Here is a 14,081-nt window from a genome sequence, read left to right on the forward strand (position 1 = left end):
ATTCATATATATATATAGCCTTCATCGTACATTGACTAAAAAATGGTTTAATTTAAAAAATAATAAGAAAATATCTATAATATTTATACTAATACATATTTTTTTAAAATATAATATTTATTGGCAAAAGAACATTCAAAAATCTGAGATGACGATCGTGTTATATATATATATATATATATATATATGTTGGGATGAATTATATGGAGTGACTCGATGTGATATGGGGATCATGGAAATCTATTGGTAATATAGTGTTTCATTTGATCACTGTCAATGAGTAATTTATATTAATTGATCGAATTATCCAAATATAGAATAGATTTGTTCGCGGGCCAAACAGTTATACTCAATAATCATCTTATTTAATAAAAAAATTATATATATATATATAATCGTGTTATTAGATCTAAAACAAAAACACAATCGGATTCCGGGCGAGAAACATTTCGGTTTGAACTTTGAACAAAGAATGTGATAAGACAGCGGAGATAGGCGCTCTCACTTATCACCAGACAACCCCCAAACGGAAAAAAATATGAAATAAAAAAAAACTTTGCGTGGGTCCCACAAATCCAAGAAGGGGCTAAGCTTTGAAAGGGCAAAAAACGGTGGCCTTTAAGACGATCTTAAGGACAAAAGCCTCGCTCTCTCTCACAAATGCAAGTCCATTTTCCAGCCACACAAACAAACTCACCTCATAAATAAATAAATAGATTATCCTTAAAAAAAAAATTACAAGATATATGTACTGAAAAAAAAAATCTTAAATATGAAAATAAAAAATACGCTAAACTAAAATTAGGAAAATGAATGTGCCAAAAAACACTAAAAGTTTAAGAGAAAATTGATAATTAACGATTTGTTTTAATAGATGGATAATAGGAATCATTAAAAGTTTCTTTAAATGTTTAATGGATAATAGTTTTTATATGAAACATTTTGGTTCATAAAAATGAATAAAAATTGAAAAACAATATACATAATGTTTTTAAAATCAAATAAAAAATATTGAGAAAATGAAAAGAAAACGTGAGAAAAAAATAGAATAGAAATCATGAGGAGATTGCTGGTAAAATCACCAACTACTACAAAAAGATACAATTAATTATCAGGGGAATGTTGAAGGGGATTTGTTTATTCTTTGATCCAATTGATTGAATTCCGGTTCAGTAACCAAACCGTCAAATCATAACTGAACCGGTTCCACATGTGGGCCAAAGATTCTGTTTGCAGAATTCTGACCGTTAGCACAAATGAAAATGGAAACTGAGGAGCGTCTCACATTCAATACCGGAAATGCCCTTAGGGTCAAAGAATCTCGGAAAAATACGCCTTTCTTATTTTTCCTCTTATCTATGACCGGAGAAAAAGTGACTTGTGAAATAAGAAGCAGAGAGAGAGAGAGAGACAAAGAGAGGAGAAGAGGCGGGTGTGGCTCTCGTAAGCTCTCATCTGATATCTTCCTCATTTCCACACACTCCTCTCTCTCTTTCTATCTCTTTCTATCTCTCTCTGTGGTGTTGTTGCTTCTTCAATGGCGATGAAATCCGTCTCTTCTGTTCCCAATCTGCTTTCGACTACTCCGAGTTCTGTTCTGTCCTCCGACAAGAACTTCTTCTTCGTCGATTTTGTCGGATTATACTGTAAGTCCAAGAGCACTCGTCGCCGACTCGGCGGCGGTTCGATTTCGCGTGCCCGATTGTCGGCTCGGAGGCTGTCCTCCTCCGTTAGAGCCGTGATCGACCTCGAACGCGTTAATGGCGTCGCACCCGCCGAAGATTCCGCTTCTTCCTCCGGCTTGAAACCCCAGGTCGGCCTTCTTTTGAATTAGAAATTCTTTCCCTTTCCCTTTTTGGGGAACGTCAAAAAGATATTTTCACGAACATCCACGTGTTGTACTGTCTTTAGTTAAGTTTTAAAACCAAAATTTTCTATTTCTTATCCATCAAATTTTCGTTCTTGACGACTTCAAGTACGGTAGATTGTGTTGTCGTTCAAATTTTGTGTATATTTGTATTAAACCCATGAAAGATGCTTTCTTGGAATACAAGATTTGGGGATCATAGGTTTTGTCCTCTGAAACATATATCGATTTGTTTTGGTTGTAAGTTACAACTCGGGAGTTTATGTTGTTGTTGTTGTTGTCTGAACAGGTTGCTCATTTGGAGGACATCTTGTCTGAGAGAGGCGCTTGCGGAGTTGGCTTCATTGCAAACTTAGACAACATAGGCTCACATGGCGTTGTTAAGGATGCTCTTATTGCTCTTGGTTGCATGGAACACCGTGGAGGCTGTGGAGCAGACAATGATTCTGGTGATGGGTCGGGGCTCATGTCTTCCATTCCATGGGACTTGTTTGAGGTCTGGGCTAAGGAACAAGGTCTTGCCCCGTTCGATAAGTTACACACCGGTGTTGGAATGGTTTTTCTTCCACAGGATGAGACTTTCATGCAAGAAGCCAAGCAAGGTCACTCTTTTTCTCCTTTCCCTCCATGTATCTGATCTTGTCCTTTTGCAAATCAGCTAAGCAAATCATTTGAATCGTGCAACAAAGAGAATTAATACGGGAAACATGTTAAACTTTTACTGTGGATCTTCTACATGTGGTCTATCTATATAGAGGATAGAATTGGTTTTATTACTTTGGAAAACTCGTGGATATTCGTCTTGTACATGTGCATATATTTTATACTAATGATTGTTCTTCTTTAACATCAATATTTCATCTATTAGGCATGGTTCATGCTTAGTTTTATCTTTCTCTTTTTGTGCCTCACTGTTTTACCGAAATGTTTTAATGCTTTTTGTAGTTGTTGAAAAGACATTTGAGAAAGAGGGACTACAGGTGCTCGGATGGAGGACAGTTCCTATAAATGTCTCCATAGTTGGTAAAAATGCTAAAGAAACAATGCCCAACATGCAGCAAGTGTTTGTTAGAATTGTGAAGGAAGATAGCACGGATGACATTGAACGGGAACTTTACATTTGCCGCAAGTTAATTGAACGAGCGGTGGCATCAGAGAGTTGGGGAAATGAGCTCTACTTCTGTTCCCTGTCCAATCAAACCATAGTCTACAAGGGAATGCTTCGCTCAGAAGTTCTTGGGTTGTTTTATCTTGACCTCCAAAACGAGCTCTATAAATCTCCCTTTGCTATTTATCATCGAAGGTACAGCACAAACACTAGTCCCAGGTGGCCTCTTGCTCAACCAATGAGGTTTCTTGGACATAATGGAGAGATCAACACCGTACAGGTAATAATTATTTTGGGTTTTGTTATGGTTGATTGTTATACTAAATCACAACTTCCTAAGTTTAAGGAGGTCTCATTCTGTTTTCGGTACATTTGTGCAGGGAAATTTGAATTGGATGCAATCTCGTGAAGCCTCTTTGAAGTCTCCTGTTTGGCGAGGTCGAGAAAATGAAATTCGTCCATTTGGTAACCCCAAGGCATCAGACTCGGCAAACCTGGACAGTGCTGCAGAAGTAAGTGATATTAGACAAATATATATATTATTGGTGGATACTTTTGTGGCTGCTTTGTGATATAGATTCACATTCATTCTTTTTTTCTTCTCAAATTGATACCACTAGTATCAATAATATGATTGATGTTTTACTGAACAAATATTTAGGTAATCTGTATTCTGTATTTGCCCTCGGTTAATTTGGATATCTTGCAGATTTTAATAAGAAGTGGCAGGACAGCAGAAGAAGCTCTGATGATTCTTGTCCCTGAGGCATACAAAAATCACCCGACGTTATCGATCAAATATCCCGAGGTATCTATCTGGATATTAAACGTCATATTGCATCTAACATTATGTTTCTGGTTTGTTCTCCCAAAAACTATCAGATTTCCACATCTAGCAGAAGTCCAAACCTGTCTTTGTACTGGTTGCAATCTTGTGTGTCTCTTTGATTGCCATTTTTACCGTAGGTTGTAGATTTCTATGACTATTACAAAGGACAGATGGAAGCTTGGGATGGACCAGCATTACTTTTGTTCAGGTAAACCTTTTAGGAGATTGGCTTTGTATTGTTTTTGAGATCAGCTTTTAAAATATGCCTTAATCAAGTTGTTTCTTGTTAGGATTTAAGTTGAGGAATTTTCTTATCATCCTAGGGTCAAATCACTGCAGTCTTGCTGTTTGCTTGTTGTGTTTGAGCTCAGGATTTTATTTCCTCGCCATATCTCTGCTTTATTAGGCTTCCTCCTCAGGTTTAACTGACATTTGCTACTTGAATTCATCACTCAGTGATGGAAAAACAGTTGGGGCTTGTCTTGACCGAAATGGGCTTCGCCCTGCTAGATATTGGCGGACAAGTGACAATGTCGTCTATGTTGCATCTGAGGTATATCAACTACCTTTTTGTTTGATCAATATAGGTCCAAATTCCCGTGCTATAAGAATTACTTCTTTTTTTGTGATAATTTTTTACATTAACAGAAGCCATTTCATAGTCAACAGAGCAATTAGTAGTTAACATGCAGTTTAGTTGGTCACGTATAGCTGATCAACATGAAACAATTGTCATTTGGCCTACAGTAGGTAGCTCCTTCAGTAAATCTATTGCACTGTTCATCTTTTGGGCTGTGGAAAGAGAAGTTGGTCAAAATTTAGTGCATCCCACATGGTTATTCTTAAAATTATATGTTTTTTTCTCTCCATCTTGTTCTTGTGCTTGAAATATTTATTTTCTTTTATCTTTTTTAGGTTGGTGTTGTACCCGTGGATGAGTCAAAAGTCACCATGAAAGGCCGTCTAGGACCTGGGATGATGATTGCCGTTGATCTAATTAATGGTCAGGTCAGGAAAGTGGAAGCTTAAATCTTGGCAGCTACTTGCACATACAAAATTTTATGGTGCTTGGTCATATAATGCTCCGCTTCACTCATGATTTTTTGATGAATTTTCCAATTGCAGGTATTTGAAAATACAGAGGTCAAAAAGCGAATCTCCTCACTGAATCCATATGGAAAGTGGATTCAAGAAAACCTCCGGTCCTTGAGTCCTGCGAAATTCAATTCCTCAACAATCATGGAAACTGAAGAAATCCTAAGACACCAACAGTAAATCTTCTGACTTCTTTGTCTTTTGTCTCAAGTTGCCATTTTATTAGACATGTACTTGGTTCTTTGTTCATCCAAAGGGTAAAGCTCTGGCTCATAACAAAGATGCCAAATTATAAGCTGACATGTCAAACCTATCAGGGCATTCGGTTATTCAAGTGAGGATGTGCAAATGGTTATTGAGTCTATGGCTGCACAAGGAAAGGAACCAACGTTTTGCATGGGCGATGATATTCCGTTGGCAGCATTGTCTCAGAAGCCACATATGCTTTATGACTATTTCAAGCAAAGATTCGCACAGGTACACATGTAATTGGAGCCTATGTGTTGCAGTTTTTGGTCTAAAATGCCATTTTTTGGGTAAACCGTATTGTAGCACATTGACAATACCTTTGTGCTGGTCGTGCTCCTGCTGTAGCATCTTTGTACAGTTTCTTCTAATTGTTGGCTATTGAAATGCATTTTGTGGTGTCAGGTTACAAACCCAGCTATTGATCCCCTTAGGGAAGGTTTGGTTATGTCTCTTGAAGTTAATATCGGGAAGCGTGGAAACATATTAGAGCTTGGGCCTGAGAACGCTTCACAGGTTTTGATTCTTTATCTTTACCCTTCATGTTTATCAGCTATCCTTTATTCTCTTTCGTTTGGCTTCACATTATTTGTTACACATGACATGGCTTCTTTCATGATCTTAGGTTATTCTGTCCAGCCCTGTACTGAATGAAGGACTGCTTGAGGAGCTACTGAAGGATTCACTCTTGAAGCCCAAAATTCTGTCAATCTTTTTCGATATAAGAAAAGGAATTGAAGGTTCCTTGGAAAAGGCACTCTATTATCTTTGTGAAGCAGCTGATGAAGCTGTTCGAAGTGGCTCTCAGCTGCTTATTCTTTCAGATCGCTCTGGTAGCCTGGTAAATTCCGTACTAATTTCTCAGACCACCTTTGTCATGGCATATCTTTCGTTATCAGTTACAAGTCAAACGGATTATGCTCCCATGTGTTTTCCTCTACAGCTTATGGAGAGACATGTGGAAACCATTGTAGTTTTTTATGGCTTATGCATGGTTTTCAATTTTTTAACGGTATGAGGAAAGTTGGTCCACCTTATAGTTAGGTATTTGTTTACAACGGTCTAACGTGATGATGAACAATAAACTGTCTCCATTATATGTTAATATTAGTCTTCTACAAACATCTCACAGTACATGTAATTTGGTTGCTTTCAGGAACCTACCCGACCGGCTATCCCAATATTGTTAGCTGTTGGCGCTGTTCATCAACATCTTATTCAGAATGGCTTGCGGATGTCAGCTTCCATAGTTGCAGACACTGCTCAGTGCTTCAGCACACATCAGTTTGCTTGTTTGATTGGATATGGTGCAAGGTTGCTCTCTCTCTTCTCTCTCTCTCTCTCTCTCTCTCTCTCTCTTTCTCTCTCTCTCATTTGTGTAAGAAGACAGGTGTCACCCAAGCTCTTACATTACTATCTACTAGTGTGTCTGTCTACGTTCAATGCTTGAATTTTGTTTTGCAACTCTTAAAAGGAAAAGTTTCTATCTCTTTCCAGTATTCTCTCTTTCCTCGCCAAGTGATAGTCCAAGACAACTCTAAACTGAAGACCTGCAGCCAGATTTAGTTGACTGAATCTGACCATTGTCACTAAATATATTATACCTGTTACCTTCTTGCAATAACTTCCTCCCTGAAATTATTCCACAGTGCTATATGCCCATACCTGGCTCTGGAGACATGTAGACAATGGCGCTTAAGCAACAAGACTGTGAACATGATGCGGAACGGGAAAATGCCCACTGTAACCATTGAACAAGCTCAGAAGAATTATTGCAAGGTCAGATCTTTCTGACTCTCCTTTTGTTGCGCTTCATCCTTGAATTTCTTTTTCGTTTTTAAAATTGTTTTCCACGAAAACAACTTATCAGATTATCATTCATCCCAATAGCTTGAGTTTGTTACAAACTCTTCTTAAAAATACACAATATGGAAGTTTCCTGAATTCCATATTACTTGCTTATCTTGCAGGCAGTTAACGCGGGTCTTCTCAAAATCTTGTCTAAGATGGGCATTTCATTACTTTCAAGGTTCCATATCTTCTTTATGGGCTTTCCCCGACATATTTCCAAGTCTTTTTCATGTTACGTAGAAATACTGACTTAACATTTTGTTTGTTTAGTTACTGCGGTGCTCAGATATTTGAGATATACGGTTTAGGGAAGGAGGTTGTTGATCTTGCATTTACTGGAAGTATGTCTAAAATCGGTGGACTGACCTTTGATGAGGTGAGAAATACATTCAGCCAAAAGTCCTTTGTATTCCTCATATTCAGACATGTTTAAGATCTTCTGAAAAAGATCCTGTCTTCTTCAGTTGGCGAGGGAGTCATTGTCTTTCTGGGTGAAGGCATTCTCTGAAGATACAGCTAAGCGGTTAGAGAACTTCGGGTTTATTCAGTTTAGGCCTGGAGGTGAAGTTTTATTTTTAGAATTAGCTCCCCCTGAACTTTTGTTGGCTCATTCATGTTTCTGCATGTGTATCTATTTCCATGCACATATTCTAATCAACATATGCACAACTTGATATGCTCACGTGTATTCTTGTATCACATTCTAGTACAATAACCTCCATAGCATTAATTTCAACATTTTACAAAATCTGGTTATGAAGTACAATATCATACGAATTAGATTTCCACGTTTATTTATATATTGTATTGTTCTGGTTTTGCCTTGGTTTAACATAAAATATATACCTTTTCCATTCCTTACGTAATAATTTCCTTGTTCTTTCAGGTGAGTATCATTCAAACAACCCAGAGATGTCAAAATTACTCCACAAGGCTGTGCGTGAGAAAAGTGAGACTGCATATGCAGTGTACCAACAGCATTTAGCTAACCGCCCTATTAATGTGAGTATTCAAATTCTTTTTCTCAAGCTTTTCTGATATTCACGTTCTTGAAGTGAACTTATTTCTTCACTCTTGGGAACTAGGTCCTTCGTGATCTTCTCGAGTTCAAGAGTGATCGTGCACCAATTTCCGTGGGGAAGGTCGAGCCTGCCTCATCTATTGTTGAGAGATTTTGTACGGGTGGTATGTCACTTGGTGCTATTTCAAGAGAAACCCATGAAGCAATTGCTATTGCAATGAATAGAATTGGTGGGAGGTCTAATTCTGGAGAAGGTGGAGAGGTAGTTCCCATTTATCCTTCATTGATATATGCCAGTATACAAATATCCTTTCAGTGTACTGACATGTATAGAACAAGAAAAATCAGAACTAAATGTTCTTTGGACTTTTGCTCTTGATAGGATCCTATTCGTTGGAAGCCACTTACTGATGTGGTAGATGGATACTCTCCAACATTACCGCATCTCAAAGGCCTTCAGAATGGGGATACTGCTACAAGTGCTATCAAGCAGGTGATAATTTTTGCATCACCACCTCTCTCTGTTTTACTGTAGAGCCATACCCTTCTTTGGAAGCAACTTTTTTGGAATGTGCTCTTTATTATCAAGCAGGTTCACGTAGAAAAGCTTCATGAAATGCTATATGTTACTTTCAGGTCGCTTCAGGGCGTTTTGGAGTCACGCCGACTTTTCTGGTCAATGCCGACCAATTGGAAATTAAGATTGCACAAGGAGCAAAGCCTGGTGAGGGTGGCCAACTTCCTGGGCAGAAAGTCAGTGCTTATATCGCTAGGTTAAGAAACTCTAAACCAGGTGTTCCGCTTATATCTCCACCACCGCATCACGATATTTATTCTATAGAGGACCTTGCACAGTTGATCTTTGACCTACATCAGGTAATCAATTTGTTCCAAAAATTGATAAGAGTCCGTAAACAAAATGACTACGTATAATGTATTCAATTGGACAAACAGATCAATCCAAATGCGAAAGTATCGGTAAAGCTTGTGGCAGAAGCTGGAATTGGAACTGTTGCGTCAGGAGTTGCGAAGGGTAATGCTGATATAATCCAGGTAATTATCTTGTTTCACTTGACACAAGTGGAAATATATTTTGCATTTGTCCACAAAACTATTGAACTACCATTTTGTGCAATTGTGCATGATCATGTAGCATACTGCTACAGAAACATGCAAAGACATTTTTTCTGCATGTTACGTTGCATGACATTTTCAGTGAGAAGTCTATATGCCACATTCCTCTACTATGGGTTTTCTTCATATATTTAGTAAACATGCAAAGCAGCTGCCTTTTGTTGGCTGCTGAGTTCTTGTACTTCTTTCTTATATTTCCTTTATGAGGATTCATTGTAATGACCTTTCGATTTTTTTTCTCAGATATCTGGGCACGATGGTGGAACTGGAGCGAGTCCAATCAGCTCCATTAAGCATGCTGGAGGGCCATGGGAACTTGGACTAACAGAAACTCACCAAGTAAAATTTTGACTCCCGAGTGATCCAATGTGTACCTTTGTCTTCTGATTCTCTAAAAAAGGTTCTTCCTTTTAATTGCTCCATTTTCTCTTGCAGACTCTTATTGAAAATGGACTCAGAGAAAGGGTCATATTAAGAGTTGATGGAGGCTTAAAGAGTGGCGTTGATGTTCTAATGGCTGCAGCGATGGGTGCTGATGAATATGGCTTTGGTTCCTTGGCAATGATTGCTACTGGATGTGTTATGGCTCGTATTTGCCACACCAATAATTGCCCTGTGGGTGTGGCAAGCCAGGTATGTTTACGATCTCTTGTAATTTTTTGGCATCTTTTGTCTGTTCTGTCTTTGTGTTCTCTAAGGCTTGTGCCACTCTTGTCCCAGAGAGAAGAATTGCGTGCACGATTCCCTGGTGTGCCTGGTGATCTTGTCAATTTCTTCTTATACGTAGCAGAGGAGGTGGACATTTCCGATCTCTTTGATCTTTAGAGAATTTTCTTACTAATGTCATTTAAGACAGCACATCTCGCTGTTTCTCATGTCTTTTTGCTTTGTATCTTTGGCAGGTGAGGGGTGTATTGGCCCAGCTGGGATATTCGAAGTTGGATGATATCATTGGACGCACAGATCTTCTAAAACTACGAGATATTTCTCTAGTGAAAACTCAGCATCTCGATCTGAATTATATTCTTTCGGTATATCCCGAAACAACATTATTATTTCCACTCTGTATTTCTCTTATGCTGAATATATGTAGTCATTGCTCCGATTTTCTTTTGCACTTTCAGTTTGTCGGACTACCTCAATGGAGTAGTACTGCAATCAGAAAGCAGGTTGTTCATACAAATGGCCCTGTTCTGGATGACATTATCCTCGAAGATCCAGAGGTAACGGAAACTCACCATTTGAGTTCCTCCACCAGTAAATTTTTTAGTTTCATCTTCATCTGGAATACAGTGTTTGGTTGGCTGACTGTTTCAAGTCTTGCAGGTTATAGATGCGATAGAAAATGAGAAAGTAATTGATAAAACCATCAAGATATGCAACATAGACCGTGCTGTTTGTGGACGCATTGCTGGGGTTATTGCTAAGAAGTATGGAGACACCGGTTTTGCTGGACAATTGAACCTAACGTGAGAAATATTTGTGTTTTTGCTCTTATAACTCTGTGTACCCGTATATTTCAATCCAGGAATAAGTTAAAAACAAGTTTTTTTTTGTTCTTTGCAGTTTCCTCGGGAGTGCAGGACAATCATTTGCATGCTTTTTGACTCCAGGCATGAACGTCCGGCTTGTCGGAGAGGCTAATGATTATGTAGGAAAGGTATGTTGCATCCATGGACACATCATAACAGATAGAAACAGAAACTACCAAAAGAGTATCTGCCTCTGTTAAGATTGGTGCTTGTCTTTGAGATTTATACATTCTCTTTTGAAAATCTTTGATGCATGACCATAATGCAAGTGTATGTCCACTGATTCAACTCATTTGATGCATTGGGAGTATAGTTTTTTTTCCTCATAATTTGATGCATTGTATCTACTACCGTAGGAAAATAAATCCATCATTCTTGTATAGTGAATGAACCATTTAAGTTTATAAGAATGTACTTTTTAACTTTGAGATATGTTTATGTGACTGACGAAATGGTGAATCATTGAAAGGGTATGGCGGGTGGTGAAGTGGTAGTAACCCCAGTAGAGACGATAGGGTTCTGCCCCGAGGATGCAACGATAGTTGGAAATACTTGCTTATACGGTGCAACAGGCGGTCAAATATTTGTCAGAGGAAAAGCCGGCGAGAGATTCGCCGTGAGGAACTCTCTCTCTGAGGCTGTAGTTGAAGGCACCGGTGACCACTGTTGCGAGTACATGACTGGTGGGTGCGTCGTCGTGCTAGGAAAGTGAGTAAACTGTTTACCACACAGTGTCTGAAGTTTCATTCTTCCTTGGAACAAGACAGCTGAAAAAACACTAGTTTCAGTGTCTGAAGGCCTTAGAATGTTCCGACATATCTGAAGGAACTTACTTTGGTGTTTCAATTTGTGACAGAGTGGGAAGAAACGTTGCAGCCGGGATGACGGGCGGTTTAGCATACATTCTTGATGACGATGACACGCTTCTTCCCAAGGTTTTCTCGTCTTTTTGTTTTTTTTTTTCCGTCATTCAGTCTTTTAGTTTGTTATGTATCTTTCATACTTCTCTTTGAATTTTTCACATGCTTTATACAACATTGTTTGGGAAACTCTGTAATAGATGAACCGGGAGATTGTGAAGGTACAGAGAGTTACTGCACCTGCAGGTCAGATACAGTTGAAGAGCCTAATTGAAGCCCACGTCGTAAGTTTACATTACCAAACGAGATTTTTCTGTTCTTAACTTATCTGTTCTCAGATCATCTTTATATTTGCTGTTATCAATGCGATGAAACTCAACGTCGTGGTTTTGTTCTGGTGAAGGAAAAAACGGGAAGTGGCAAAGGGGCAGCGATTCTGAAGGAGTGGGACAAGTATCTACCTTTGTTCTGGCAACTGGTTCCACCAAGTGAGGAAGACACTCCTGAAGCTTCTGCTCAGTATGTAAGAACAGAAACCGGTGAGGTGATTTTGCAGTCGGCTTAGTGACCATCGTCATCAACATAGGCATCATCATTCAAGCATATGGTTTCGTTAATCTCAGAATCATCCACAACCCGAAACATAAAGAAGGGGTGCCTTCCATGGCAACCTTCAAAGGCCATTCTAAGAATCGGTACAGTTCCATTCGTATCCACAGATAAAATGTGCGGAAAATCTTGTCCCCGGACTCTGTCTACACCGCCATTCTTGTCGGTAAACTGTACAGTGACTCGGCTTTCTTCACACAATCAGATGATAAAACATATGTTTTCAACTGGTATTGTAATTCTATATATATCTTTGTGCTTTCCCGTTTGAAAATAGCTCAGGAAAAATCGAACTCTTGGTCCGTGCTGATACAGCAGGGAAGAAGAACCACTGCGTTTATGAATGCGAAACCTTAACTTGAAGAGACAGAACTAAGGAAGTGATTGATGTTGCTTCTCCTGCAATACCATAAATTCACAATTGTAGGGTAAAATTAGATGACAGAAGGGAGTTTGGGGGTTTGTGTCCTTAGGCTGATAGTTTGACAAAAATAAAAATAAAAATAAAAATAATTTGGTCAGATCTATTGCGCACGTGTTTTTCACCACCATGCATAGAGAGTCCCCAAATTCCTCTGCATATTCATGGCTGACTTGGCTACTGACGCCATTGATATTGCTTCTCCTGCAATGCCAAGATCACATCACTCAGTTCTTCAGCCTTCACCACGCAATCTCCATCCATCTGCCAAACAAAAAACCCGCATGGAATCGATATTAATTCCTTTGCCCTAACCATCGGTTTAAGACAAGACTCGTTAGGACAAGTACCTGCAGATGCAAAGTGTGCATCACTCGTGTGTTTGAATAAACCGAAGAAGATACACTTATCACTTCCATGGAGCTTTCTTCTAGACCAAGCAATGTATCTGAAATCTGAGATTTGTTCAGATTCGCAATCTGGACAGCGAATTCCGTGTCAGTGAGCCGAGATGTCAGAATCATCGGAGAGAGATCTTTGTTCGTCGGCCTCTGCATGTGTTGTTCATGTTCATGAGCTGAGGAGACAGGCCCTTGTCTTGAGATTCTCTTCAAGAGTTGTTCCTTCTTCCTGCACATCCGTTCGACTTCTTGTCTGAGCTCAGGTATGTACTTTAGAACATACGATACTGTCCCCGGAATGCTCAGCTTCTTCTGCTAATCAACAAACAAAACACATTCAAGATTTCAATGTATATGTGAGGTTAAGTATGTCTGATTCTACTGATGGAAGGAGGAGACGCAATTAATTGCGTGATTAAAGGTTGACTCTGAATCCTGAGAGATTAAGTAGATTAAGTGGGTCGAAGACCCTGTGAATCTCCTAGTTATCAAAATAAAAATATGTCTGGTCGGCGTAGAAGTGTTGTCGTGATTTATTACAAGAACATATATAGAGCGAGAGATGGAGATCTGGATGCCATAATAGGTCGAAAATCCGAGCCCTTAAAGCTGTAAAATAGTAGGAGAAAAGCGTATGATGATACCGTGTGGTCGGAACGAGGCAAGAGAGACCGGAGAGAAGAATACAAGGAGTTGAGTTTCTTGCGGCGGTCACGTTCACTCGCATTGTGGCTAAGCTTCTTCATTGCCGCATCCTTACAGTTATTCTGATCGGTTTCAGCAACAGAATTTAAAGGACCGAGGAAAGATTCTGCTTTGGACATCAATGGATACTCCATTGGAGCCCATCCAAGCCTTGTCGGAAACATTGGTGTCAATGCACACATTTTTTTTTTTCACAAGAAAGAGAAATTGTATGCTTGGTTTGATGGTTACGGGAAGAAGAAGATTGAAGCCAAAGATGATAGATGGGAATCTTTATGGCTTTGAGGAGTTTTTGTATTTATAGTTCCATGACTTGTGGAGACATTCTTTGGGTTCAGTTTCCTCGTCAACTCTCCACACGCAAACTCGTGTCTGGTCGCGCCTGGCTTGTGCCCGTTCCCC

The 14,081-nt window shown here is 39.2% G+C and overlaps 2 protein-coding genes across 4 annotated transcripts; one reads left to right on the top strand and one right to left on the bottom strand.

Moving 5' to 3' along the window:
- The first annotated feature begins 1,537 nt into the window (after positions 1-1,537).
- On the top strand, positions 1,538-12,391 carry LOC104816414 (ferredoxin-dependent glutamate synthase 1, chloroplastic/mitochondrial). Its single transcript, XM_010545235.2, has 33 exons — positions 1,538-1,813; positions 2,157-2,469; positions 2,813-3,255; positions 3,356-3,487; positions 3,685-3,783; positions 3,942-4,012; positions 4,261-4,357; positions 4,720-4,812; positions 4,930-5,075; positions 5,217-5,376; positions 5,551-5,661; positions 5,771-5,986; positions 6,302-6,459; positions 6,795-6,924; positions 7,116-7,174; positions 7,267-7,372; positions 7,461-7,557; positions 7,883-7,998; positions 8,082-8,279; positions 8,400-8,510; positions 8,654-8,893; positions 8,972-9,070; positions 9,395-9,490; positions 9,587-9,784; positions 9,872-9,946; positions 10,054-10,182; positions 10,276-10,374; positions 10,478-10,620; positions 10,718-10,811; positions 11,153-11,391; positions 11,540-11,618; positions 11,744-11,827; positions 11,947-12,391. The coding sequence occupies exons 1-33, from the start codon at positions 1,538-1,540 to the stop codon at positions 12,106-12,108; spliced, it is 4,869 nt and encodes a 1,622-aa protein (XP_010543537.1). The 3' UTR covers positions 12,109-12,391.
- Positions 12,188-13,933, bottom strand: LOC104816413 (transcription factor bHLH101). 3 transcript variants are annotated; one of them, XR_772291.2, is made up of 4 exons: positions 13,619-13,933; positions 12,924-13,289; positions 12,688-12,837; positions 12,188-12,551 (listed from the first exon to the last, which is right to left on the bottom strand). XR_772291.2 is itself a non-coding variant. In XM_010545234.2 (3 exons), the coding sequence occupies exons 1-3, from the start codon at positions 13,859-13,861 to the stop codon at positions 12,751-12,753; spliced, it is 693 nt and encodes a 230-aa protein (XP_010543536.1). In that variant the 5' UTR covers positions 13,862-13,933; the 3' UTR covers positions 12,436-12,750. The 3 variants fall into 3 exon arrangements, 2 of the variants coding, with proteins under 2 accessions (XP_010543536.1, XP_010543534.1); XM_010545234.2 differs by having other exon boundaries at positions 12,436-12,837; positions 12,924-13,286; XM_010545232.2 differs by having other exon boundaries at positions 12,436-12,837.
- Positions 13,934-14,081: the final 148 nt, after the last annotated feature.

This window comes from Tarenaya hassleriana, unplaced genomic scaffold (assembly GCF_000463585.1).
Source record: "Tarenaya hassleriana unplaced genomic scaffold, ASM46358v1 Cleome25, whole genome shotgun sequence".
NCBI classification, from domain to species: domain Eukaryota; kingdom Viridiplantae; phylum Streptophyta; class Magnoliopsida; order Brassicales; family Cleomaceae; genus Tarenaya; species Tarenaya hassleriana.